The sequence below is a fragment of the Gallinula chloropus genome (assembly GCF_964237585.1).
Source record: "Gallinula chloropus genome assembly, chromosome: 1".
NCBI classification, from domain to species: Eukaryota; Metazoa; Chordata; class Aves; order Gruiformes; family Rallidae; genus Gallinula; species Gallinula chloropus.
Genome location: NC_140085.1, coordinates 211,808,417 through 211,821,186, shown reverse-complemented (window position 1 = coordinate 211,821,186; position 12,770 = coordinate 211,808,417). Strand labels below are relative to the sequence as shown.

The 12,770-nt window shown below is 40.4% G+C and overlaps 1 protein-coding gene across 1 annotated transcript; it reads right to left on the bottom strand.

Moving 5' to 3' along the window:
• Nucleotides 1–206: 206 nt before the first annotated feature.
• On the bottom strand, nucleotides 207–12,143 carry USPL1 (ubiquitin specific peptidase like 1; the record flags this gene model as incomplete). Its single annotated transcript, XM_084261388.1, has 8 exons — nucleotides 207–2,201; nucleotides 3,378–3,538; nucleotides 4,195–4,320; nucleotides 5,418–5,547; nucleotides 5,922–6,008; nucleotides 9,567–10,224; nucleotides 11,338–11,466; nucleotides 12,045–12,143. The coding sequence occupies 8 exons, from the start codon at nucleotides 12,141–12,143 to the stop codon at nucleotides 295–297; spliced, it is 3,297 nt and encodes a 1,098-aa protein (XP_084117514.1). The 3' UTR covers nucleotides 207–294.
• Nucleotides 12,144–12,770: the final 627 nt, after the last annotated feature.

Genomic DNA, 12,770 nt, shown 5'->3' with positions numbered 1-12,770 from the left:
CTCACACTCAATAGAATATGGGTAAGTTTTCCATATTAGCAGCAAAAAGTAAGACTCAGAGGAGCACTAATTAAAAATCATCATCATCATACCTGATGCCTCTCAGAAAGATAAAATGCATTAAAACCTTGTCTGCTACAGTAAAATTTTAAGAACAGAAATACCTCAAATGGGAATTGTTCAAGTACAGCCAGTGTGCAATTAAACCACTTAGAAAATATAATTTAATAGTGCTCTGTTGCAAAATATACATAATATTTTAAAAAAACCCTTAAAACGAAGAAACTGAGTATTTTACAACGTTTCAAACAGAGTCTCATCAAAATGAGGTAAATCCAGGTCCCCTGCCATTGAGGTTGGTGCTGAAATGGAGAACAGGTCTTCAAGGATATCCTCCCTTGTAGGGCTTTCAAAAGGAAGTTTTTTCACACAGGGTTTGCCTGTTGTCAGAAGTCCTGAATCAGTGTCCTTCACAGGACTGTAATAGTTGTGGTCACCACTTGTCAGCGCTGCACGTGGCACACTGGTCTTCTCATCGGCCACTGTTGCTGCCACACTGCTGTTCACCATCTCCATATACATACACTCATCTTCACTTTTTGGAGCCTCTAAGGAAGCAACAGTTGAAGTAGGGGAGAGTAATTCAGCCAGTATTTCATCACTGCTGTTCTGGCTGGTGCAGCCTGATACAGAGTGCCCATTAAATTCAGATTTATTATCTGCAACATCGATCTGGTACTGCAGCTCCCTTAAAAAGCTCTGCAGTAACTCACTGTCGTTGTGAGGCTCAGCCTGTGCCGGGGTGCTGACATCCCCACTCACAGGCTTTTCATGCTTCATCTGCTCCCCTGCCAGCCTGTCCAGACAAGCCAGCTTCTTCTTTTTAGCATGAAGTTTTCGTAACAGTTTGAGGCGAAGTTTTTTTGTTTTGTCACTGTCTGACTCTTCCACCTTCCCAGAGTTACAACTGGGTGAATGGGACTGAGTCGCTTTACCTGAGGTACCCAACACGCTTCCTGACTTACTCCAAGTTGGGTTTTCAACAGTGGCATGACTTCCTGTTGGAAGACGAGTGTTTTGAGAAAATCCTTTGAAATTTGGTAAGGGATGAGTATTATTACTCTGAGAAACGACTGCCTTTGGGGTCTCTGTTGTTTTGTTTGTACCTCTGCTTTGAAAGCCACCAAAGTTGCTTGCTCCCTTAACCGGCAACCGCACTTCGCTTAATTTCTGCACTGAGGGAGTCTTGTAACTCCTCTCATTCTTGAGAGCTGAGGCACTTGAAGGCATGAAAGAAGTGTTCTTGCTTAATAATTTCTTTACCCAGCTTCCTACAAATCCTCTTTTTTGGTCTTTGTGTGAAGGCTGAATGGAATTATTGGCAGCAGCAGGATTGGCAACCTGAGAATTAACTCCAATTTGGCTTGCATCTTTCAAGCCAGGTGATTTCTGTGTAATACTCTCTACCAGTGATGACTTCTTGTTTAGCTGCAGTTGTGAATTTAAGCTGTGTTCTCTGATAGGTACATTAGTCCTGTCATCCGTTCTTTGAGCAAGCGACGAATCAGATGAGTCAGGGCCATGGTTTTTGGGCACAGGTGGAGTAATAATTTTGGGGTTCAATTCTTCCAGAGGGAAGCAAATGCTGGGATTTTCACATAACATGCCTTTTTCATTCATAGCTAGGCTACTTCCAGCAAACACTCCTGTTTGCAGAGAGTTACATGACAAAGCTGGTTCCTGCTGTTGCAGTGTGCCCATTTCTACAGCAAGGTTACTTCCCACCATCTGCCTGCTCGGCAGCAATTTACCTTCTGAGTCAACTTGAATTTCTTCAAGTATCAGTGTCACAAGTTCATCATGTGCCACATTTTCTGAGCCAGGACGAGCAGCATTTTCATCCTCAGCTACCCACTGCTGTTTCTTCTCTGGAGTTCTTGCAGAAGCCTCTTTGTGATGCTCTGCAGGTATGTTGTCTGCAGTGGTATCGAAACCACAGTGCAACACTGTGGAATTTGATGGTACATTATTAAGAGGGAAATCTTCAATATTTTTACTCTGGAACTGTGAATTCAGTTCTTCTGGCACATGGGATGTTTTCTTTTCCCAGATAACAATATGAATCTCTGAAGGAGGCACTTCAAATCTTTTATGTCTCTTGCAGTATGGCCCCTTTAAATCATCACATTCAAGCCAAGTTCCTGAAAAATAAATAGCAACCAGTGTAGAGACTCAGAGACTTTTTAAATTGAAGTCACTATCCTCAGACACTTGTCAAATATTTTTATTGACCCATTCCCCTGACAAGCAGACAATAAAGGGGGTTTTCTCCATTCTTTATTACATTGGAGAAAACTGGGAGATTTCCACTGTAAAAAGATCACACACAAGCCAAATTTGCAGCAGTATTATTAGAGGTCAGAGTACATCAACAAAAAACCAAACCTAACTTGTTCTTGTCTGAGCTAATGATGCTGACATCTTGCCTGAAAATATCTGCATGTGTCTGAGGGAAGAACCACCTCTCAAATTAGGTTTCTCTGCAGACCTTTACATTTCCTGGGTGGGAGGCACAGGGGGTTTAAGAGAAACTGCTCATTTTAATAATCTGCCTCATCATCTCAAAATTGTTTGTAGATCCCAAGCAAATATTTTATAGCTGTAAGAGCTTAAAAAGATATATATATATATATATATATATATAAAGTACAGGATGCTCCTAACTAGGCACTTTCCAGATGCTTCCTCTTCCTATTTCTTCTTAAATTGTGGTGGTATGATTTAGACAATTTTCATGTTGCCTGAACACTCGATAAGACTGCACTCCATTCACTCTACATAAGCACCAGAATCAAAATATTTACACATTTAATTCATTATGGAGTTCCCATCAATGGTACAACCATCATACCAAAAGTAATGTTTCTGAACTGGATGTGCCTCTCAGGTGCAGTAAAGTTCAGAAATTAAAAGAAACTTCATGCTGGTAGTTCCACACACTTCCTCACTTCCAGTCAAAAATGGACTAATAACTGGCTTCAAAATAACCAATACCACTTGTCCCACAGCCATGCTCAGACTGTGTGTTTTAACTTTTACAAAATTATGAAAGGAAACAACTCTACCCAAACACCTTCTGTCAGTGAGTCCAGTGTAGGACAGAACACCACTGCACAAATCAGCTAAACCAAACTGGCACATTCACCCTCAGTAACAGAGTTCCCACAATTATCCACAAAATTTTAATAGGAAGTTTAGAATACTAACAAAAGAAATCCTTGTTACCAAATATGGACTGCTGAGACTAGTGCAATAAGCCTTGAAACAGGATTTGATCTAGACTCATGAAGAATTATAATAGAATTTAGGGTTCTTACCATCAGTATTCAAAGACCAGGTTATGAAGTGCTTCTTATCTGTCTGATACTGAACAACAGATGTTATTTGGTAGGTGTCTCCTTCAAACTGAAATGAATAGCTCTTCAGGTTGTTGTGTGGCAAGCCCTCTACGAAATGTAACATTAATATCAAGGGTACTCTAATAAAGAAACAACAAAGAAACAGTTTATCACAGCAAAATAGTGGCAAAAGTTCCTGATGAAAAAGGAAGGCATCCCAAAGGGTATGCAGTCCTGCCCTTACTATTCTGCTTCCACACAGGACTCTTCAGATTGCACAGTAGTCATAGGATAGGAATTCCTCAATTGGATATTCCATTTTTATATAGATAAGATGAAAAAAACCCTAACACATGAGGGATTTGGGGAGTGTGGAAAAGGTGGAAAAAACATGACACAACTGTGCCAAAACCATAGTAGGAAAGGACACTGTTCCCAATTCAAACTAGTAAACAGGGGATCACAGGACAGTTTTGTCCACCAACAGCAGGGACTGCAGAGAGGCTGACACTGGATATCAGTTGTGTGTATTTACTACTTGGCAGTAAGTATTTACGACCTGGCTCAAACACATGTGCTGGTCAGCACACTGCTCTATGTTTCATGTTTATTAAGCACTATTTGCCATGTCAGCATTTAAATAATAATCTAAAGTCTTAAAAAGTGAGTATTTATCAGAATGTAAAGTTTAGAATCTCTGTAAACCCCAGACAGTAGTTAGGTTTTGAAAGTGAGACATTCAATAAACAATGTATCAGAATTCTATGCATTCTCAAGATCACATATTCAAACTTACTTTTCCAAAATCATCTGTCTCCTCTGAAATCTATCACTACAGTTATTACATGGTCCAATATGAGCAGCATTAAGTGGATGCCAATCAGGAATTGCATTCGTGAACGTTGTTAGCGTTTTCCTAAACCTGGACACACACACACACACAAAAAGAAGAGCTGCTGATCAGAAAACAATAAATATACACATTTACTAGGAAAAAAGCTATAAAAATATTAAGACAAAGCCCAATTCTGTTCATATACACATGCCATTTGTATGAACTCAACCGTGACTGCGTCACATCAAAGTCAGTGCTGAATTCAGTTCTGCCAAACAGCCTCAGTCACCATTTGTTCTGGTAGCTCGTGGCCTTCAATTTCACATTGCCTCCTCTTTCTCCTTTAGCATGTTATCTCCCTTTCCTTTCCAGTGTAAGGCAGAGCTTGTACCAGGAACCATATAATTTACTAGCTAATAGGGAATGTCAAGGAGAGAAGGAAGTGGTAACAAATTACCTCAGCATCTATGTTATACAAGGTCTTGTTTTCAAAGCCCAGTACATTCAGAGCAGAGATTACACAGAGGTTATATTGTATGGAAATACAATGTACGGGATATTAAAGTGAAATAAGGCAGTTTATTCATTCATGAGACACAGAAAGGACCTAACCTAGATTTTCCAATGTTTTAAAAACCACACAGTATGTAACAAAGGCTCTTGAACAGCTCCTATTAACCAGGACTACAGATTAGCTGGTGCTGTATCAGTTAGCATCACTCCTATCTCACTTGAGAATCTAGAATTTTATGGTATAAACCTGACACAGTGGAGAGAAACAGGCATTTTTCAAGTAAAGTGAGCTGTCTTCTGAAAGTGTGTCTCTTTTTCTGCTGACTCTGAAAGGAGCTTAAATGACTAGCTTGTACCTGCAGCTACACAGAACTAAACCAATTCTCAAGAAACTACATCCCTCTAATACTATTTTAAAATAGTATTGTATAATAATAATAATAATATATGTATTGTAGAATAATAATAGTATATGTCATGTCCTAAGACATGACATAGCAGTTAATTATTTGCAAATCTTAGCCTGAAAAAAAAAAGTATCATGTAAAGCTTCACCAACAAGCTTAGACTGTGCAAAACTCAGGAGATCTGAAGAAAACCAACTATTATATGCAGATGTAGAAAGGGAAGGTAGGATGGTTATATAGAGGCTATGTAAATAAAACTCTCACCGGTTCTGGTATTTGTAGCCACAAGACAGACATTCAAACTTCCAGGAAAATGAATGTAAGAATAATTTCTCAGCTTGCTGATCCAGTTGTAAAAGTAGAGGTAGTGCAAACACTGGACTCTCCTCCTTACCTTCAAAGATGGGGCAGAAAAAACAGTCACTGAGTATCTGAAATCAACTTTCAGCACTTTCAAAAGGAAGAAGATAAGCTTACTGCTATGATTTTAATTTCAGTTACACCTTCAAGGCTCTATTTCTAATCCTCACATCAAAGGGATTGACCCATGTTGTTAGGTTGTTATCAGTGGCAATTCCATAGTTACAAAGACAAGAAAATGCTCTCTAAAATGTCAGAAACAGTTAAGGGACAAAAAAACTGATCACAATGGAAAGCATGTATGCCACCAATTAAAAAATATATTTGCAAGCTGTCTTGGATGCATACATACAGACAGACAGACAGTCTCCTGTCAGTACATACTGAGATGCTGCACTAATTACTCACCCAATTCACACCTAAGCCGAGGCTGAAGCTGTGTAAAAATTCTGTTTCTGATTTCATTGAGATGAGATTCTGCTTTTGGAAGAACATCTGAAAAATAAAATACATATGCTTTCATGTATTTATGTGTAACACCTCCACCCTTTCACACACACGTGTACCCCTAACATATACTCAGCATTCTCTGCAAACTGATACTGACCTATTTGCCTGAAACTGTTGGTAAAGTAACCAATGCTTGGTGTTAATTGAAAATTATAGAATTACTCATATTTTAATGCAAACTGTTAATCAGCAATTACTAGCCTGGCTCAGGCTGAATATGAGCCAGCAGTTTGCCCAGGCGGCCAAGAAGGCCAATAGCATCTTGGCTTGTATCAGAAACAGTGTGGCCAGTAGGTCTAGGGAGGTAATTGTGCCCCTGTGCTGGGCATTGGTGAGGCCACACCTCGAGTACTGTGTCCAGTTCTGGGCTCCTCACCATCAGAAGGACATTGAGGTCCTGGAGCGAGTGCAGAGAAGGGCAACCAGGCTGGGGAAGGGGCTGGAGGGCAAATCCTCTGAGGAGCGGCTGAGGGAGCTGGGGCTGTTTAGCCTGGAGAAGAGGAGGCTGAGGGGAGACCTTCTCCCCACCTACAACTACCTGAAGGGAGGTTGTAGAGAGGTGGGCGATGGTCTCTTCAGCCAGGGGACAGGAGATGGGACAAGGGGAAATGGCATGAAGCTGTGCCAGGGCAGGGACAGATTGGACATTAGAAACAAATGTTTTCCTGACAGAGTTGTCAGGGCCTGGAACAGGCTGCCCAGGGAGGGGGTTGAGTCACCTTCCCTGGATGTGTTCAAAACAAGGGTAGATGAGGTTCTTGGGGATCTGGTTTAGCTTAGGATGGGAATGGTTGGACTTGATGATCTTCAAAGGTCTTTTCCAACCTTGTGATTCTGTGATTCTGTAAATTATGGCTAAGGGTCTCTAGCAGTAGCTAGGTAATGATGACATTTAAGGATAATATAACAGGCATTACAAAGCCTGATGATTCCAAGGCTAAGAGTAGATTTTAAAATCTAAACATTAATATCAAAAGTGTAAAACATGCTTTGCAATGATGCAATAGAATTCATAATAAAAAAATATGTCTTGTTCCAGATTAAATAATCATTTTTAAAATAGTGTACATTATATACCTTACTATGTATTTTAAATTTACAATTGTTCATACACAAACATTCTTTAGGCACAGGCATGAACATAACTGCTACTACACCTTCATCATCATAACATGCCCAAATTAAAGGAAGCTTGTGGAATATTAAAATATAAATGAAAAGCCATGGAAACGATTTCTTACTAATAAAACCTACCTATACAAAAAAGGTGAAAAGAAGTTTCTGGCAGCTCCATTGCTTTTGGTTACTTTTAAAAACAACCGTACCTAGTAGATGCTGAAAATTGTACAGAAGGGCAGAATAATTCTTACACCTATTCTCCACAACAATACTCTTCCTCCAATCCCTGCTCCACTATTGCTGAAATAAACTCATTTGATTTGCAGCAAATCTTGAAAATAAAAGGGTTTAAGTTATCTCAAGCGACACTATCTTGCAACACCTTTCACAGAATTATAGAATCACAGGGGTTGGAAGGGACCTGGAGAGCTCATGGGGTCCAACCCCCCTGCCAAAGCAGCTCCCCAGCTCATATTGCACAGACAGGCATCCAGACGGGGCTGGAATCTCTCCAGAGATGGAGACTCCACCACCTCCCTGGGCAGCCTGTCCCAGGGCTCTGGCACCCTCACTGGGGAAAAGTTCTTCCCCATGTTGCTGTGGAACTTCCTGTGCTCCAACTTGCAGCCATTGCCCCTTGTCCTGTCTCCATAGACACTGAAAAGGGGCTGCCTATTCCCCCTGCATCCCATACTTCAGATATTGATAAATATGAATAAGGTCCCCCCCTTAGTCTTCTCTTCTCAAGACTGGAAAGTCCCAACTTACTCAGCCTATCCTCATAGGGGAGATGTTCCAGGCCCTTCATAATTTTTGCAGTCTCTTCTGGACTCTCTCCAGCAGATCCCTGTCGTTTTTATCCCAGGGAGCCCAGAACTGGACACAATACTGCAGGTGGGGCCTGACCAGGGCAGAGTAGAGGGGGAGGATCACCTCCTGTGACCTGCTGGCCACACTCCTCCTGATGCCCCCCAGGATCCCATTGTCTCTCTCAGCCCCCAGGGCACACTGCTGGCTCATGGCCAACCTGTCATCACACAGGACCCCCAGGTCCTTCTCCACTAAGCTCTTCTCCAGCAGCTCATCCCCCAGCCTGTACTGATTCCAGTGGTTATTCCTCCCCAGGTGCCAGACTCTCCACTTGCTTTTGTTGAACCTCCTCTGGTTTCTCCCTGCCCAGCTCTCCAGCCTGTCCAGGTCTCTCTGGATGGCAGCGCAGTGTCCTGCGTGTCAGCCACTCCTCCCAGCTTTGCACCATCGGGTACTTGCTGAGGGTGGATGCTGTTCCCTCATCAGGGTCGTCAATGAAGATATTAAACAGGACTGGACCCAACACCGAGCCCTGGGGTACACTGCTGGTCACAGGCCTCCAGTCAGACTCTGCTCCACTGATCTTTTATGAAGGAAAGCAAGCTACCATCTCCTTTAATGGCTCTTATGCCCCAGAGCTCCTTTGCAAACACAGCAGTAACACAACAGAGAGGAAAACATCTCAGACAGGTTCTGTGATGGTCAGAGCGCTTCCAGCTAATAGCTGAAATCCCAAAACTCGAGCAGCCTGACTTTCTGGCAGGCAGAGTATTCCACCTACTTCAGAATTTCTTTTGCTAGCTTATCTTTCCTCTGTAAAACAGTACATTTTCTCTGCCAGAAGGTGGATTAAGTAATTTTGTATACAGCTATTATTTTCCCCAGGAAATATATGATATTCTTCCAAGTTATCTAATGCTGTTTTGGGACTACAGTCTCCACACAAACACACACTTTTCCTGGAAGGTCTATTGAAGGTTGCCCCCAGCTGCCCATCACTGCCCCTGTGCTTGGAGGTTTCAGTTCTTGAACCCACTAAGCTGCACCTGAGTACCCACTAACCCCTTCCAGGTTAAAGTGTTTGACTAATTTTGACCAGAACAGGTTAGGAAGCAGAATCCACAGCACAGCTGGCAGACCCCAGGGGAAGCATTCCTTCAATGAGCACAGCTGGAGCCAGGAGAGAACCTACGTTCCCAGCTTTGCTGCTGTTGGTGTGACAGATATAAACCACAACAGAAATTATTCTGAAAATGAAGATTAGAAGAGCACCTAATAAGTTAACCAACAGAGGGGAAGGAAACAAAGTAATATGCCATCACATAAACAATTCACAAATTCTCTATGTGGGATATGACAACAAAAATAAATCAAGAGATGCTTAAGTGTTTGATGCTTTCAAAGGGTGCACATTTGCCACAGGAAGAACTATTTCAGAGGTTACCAGGCTTCTCCTAGATAAAGCACACTACTCTGCAAATTCATGGTAATGAGTTGTAACTCATTCTTTCTGTCATCTTGACACAGAACAGAACCATCCTGAAGTACACTGTACTAAACTCCACATATTTCTGGCAGATCAGTCTGAAGGATCAGCAGTTACAATTTACTCACCTTTTACTTTAGTCCTTTTACAGGTGTTCATAAGCACAGTTGCTGTATTATATTTTGTTAAGAGCTCCTGGAGTAAACATTTTCCATCGTTATGTTCTTCAGCCAGAGCACATTTCAATGTTTCTAAGTGTACCAGTGCTGACAAAACACAGTCTAACCAACAAAGGTTATACATGTTTTTCCACTGAAGACAAAAATCTGGGCTATTAGTAGAACCTTTATCATCTTGAAGCAAAATTTCAGATGCTGTTGAGCAAAGTTCAGAATTTGGCAAGAGTTGTGTGCTGGGACTCGAAGTCTTAGGAGGACTGTCTGGATAATTGTTGGTGCTGGTGGTTGTTTCAGACTCCACCTTCTGCAGGCAGGACTCCACATTGTCAGCAGGGTTTTGCTGATCATTTTGTAATGCATCATGTAGGCTTGACTGGGGAATACATAAGCTGTTCTTAGTGCATTGGACATCAGGTTCTGTATTAATAGTGTGCTCAACTTTGACCACATCACTAGTTCTTGGGTTTTTTGGATGTGATTCAATAGGAGGAAAGTCACTGATATCACACAATTTCCTTTTCTTTTTAGTAGATGGAACTTGGTAATTTTCTGAATCAGCAGAAGTGATTATGCTGTTTAATGGTTTATAACCAAGTGGGTAGATACACTAAAGGAGAGAAAGAAAGTTACAGTGAAATCCACAAAGCAACTTCAGGTGAACAAGAGTTAAAAACAGTGCAAACCATACTCCTAAAATAGAATGCAGGACTTCTGTAAACTGGTATTTTAATGAAATCCAATACATAAATTCAACATATGTATGGCATGAAGAGCCTTTTACCCAACCACTCTGTCTCAAAGACAATTGTGAAGTAAATACAGCTGTAGTGATAATCAACACTACTCTCCAGTAAATGCTTCCATCCCCTGAAAACAACCTGATTTTCCTAAGGAAAGTCATCTTCTCTTATGCTGATAAATCCCCTCCTTCAGGGTACAGATTTGGCATTATCACCTTCTGTCTGAGAGATTACTGGTCCCAACAGCAGCAGGCTATCTTTCAGGCTAGCTCCAACTATGTGTTGTTAGGGTCTCATACATGGCTATTCTGCAACCAGAATACATTCAAATCTGCTATTAGCCATCTCCAGAATGATTCTATGACTATTTAAAAGCAGGGAGGGTTGGGAAAAGCAGCTTGGAGATCCCTATCTAATCTAGTCTCTATTTACTAATATAAGGGCACCAGACCATATGGGATTGCTATACCTTCCCCACAAACATTGAGCAGTGGAGAAGGGAGAGGCAGTAAAATCAAGACTTGAATATCAAGCAGCACAGAAATCCAGCTAATGTTAAAAAGAGGGAGGGGAAAGAAAAACACTGTAATTGTAATTACAAGCCTATTTGCATTAAAGAAAGGAAAATGGGAGGCACATCTGCAAGAGATGTGTATTAGTTACATGGCTCATTAAATTTTCACCTTGTTTTCTGGTTTGTACAAAGACTTTAGTACCATTTGTGTTCCCTTGTTGTGTAAGAGAAAGTCTCCTTTACCTATTTTAATCTTCTCTTTTTAGTAAGTAGCTATATGTACACGTGTACACAGGTTAATTATGCTTTTGTCTATACACAGGCAAACATCACCCAGCACATGGATTCAAAGTGGTCCTATTTCAACAGTCTAGTTACCACCAAACAGCATCTTGAACCTAGAGGGGTAACTGCTGAAGGCAAAGGCCTCTGCATGACCAAAGAGAACTGTGAAATAGGGTAATACCTGAGGATTTGCACAAAGGAAAATGGACTCTTGAAAATTAATGCGGTAAGTCCGTAAAGCTTGGATCTGGCCCTTCTCTTTGCAGACTGGACAATGCTCATGTGCAGTTGTTTTCACAGGGTTACAGTTCTTAACAAAAAAAAAAAAAAGAAAAAAAGGGAAAAAAAGCAGCATAAATGGATGTATTTCATATACTACACCAAGGTGAGACATAGATATATACCAAGATAGAAAACCAACGTGCAACTTCTACATATAATACCTAATACAATGTCAAAAAGTTAAACTAGATGCTATTTTTATTAAATATTTATGAGAAATATATATTTTGAAATAAATTCATCTTTTGATTTAAATTTTCAAGTATTTAATAAGGTATCTTTTAACAACACAGTTACGCAACATTTCATTCTACTTGAGCTAAAACACCAGATTCCCTGCCAGGGGATGCAACCTCAGATCTTTTAAAACACAAATGAATTCTCATATCAATGCAAACAGTAGCAAAGCCAGTGCCAGTAAAAGAACCACAGGCACAGATTTACTTAGAAAAATCTTTCGCCATTGTTATAGATTTCCGTGGAAAATCATTTTAAGTTTGGTGTTTTGGTTTTGTTTTTTTTTTTTTTAATTAAGACCAATTAAAAATCTCTCAATGCAGAGGAAATTATGAACTTTGCACACATGTAAAACAAGTTTCAACTGACTTTTCCCAAATACCCCACCATGTGGAGTGTCGATTTCCCTATACCAGTCCCTTCTCCAATCACTTGCAAACCATTTGTAGTCTTCTGGGTATCCATCATCCTGAGCCACTGGCTAATTTATGTCACTTGTAACAATGTCATGACCACTAAGGATTTTTCAAAGACTCCTGAAAAATAAGAAGCGAATAAAACAATTAAAGAAAAAAAATTAGATTTGATTTTGAGAAGAAAAATACACCAGCAATAGCACAGCCTGTATGTTCTGTGAGGATAAGTTTAGAAAGAATATTTTCTGGACAGAAAATACTTATTTTCTAGTGCAGATTATGAACTCTAAACTATAAATTAGTCACATAATAGATGTAACAGCTTTAGGACCTGAATTTGGAAGCTTATCTATTCTTTGCACGCTCTCACACATTTTCCAAGGGCATTTTACTTTGCAAAAATGTAAATATCCTGCCTGGGCATCTCAGCTTGCTGCATCTAACCTTCAGAAAGAACAAACTCCCTTAAAAATGGCTGGGAGAAGTTTCCCCAACAAAACAAAAACAACACAAGCACTGCTGCATCTTTCAAAACAGTTAATGTAGTGCTTTAATTTAAACTACTAAAAGTTTATCCTGCAACTGTAACAATTTTCACTAACCCAAAGGGCACCCCACTATTCCTGCCACTTTCCTGAAACTTCTCATGTTATTTTAACAATTTCATAGACCTCCTAGC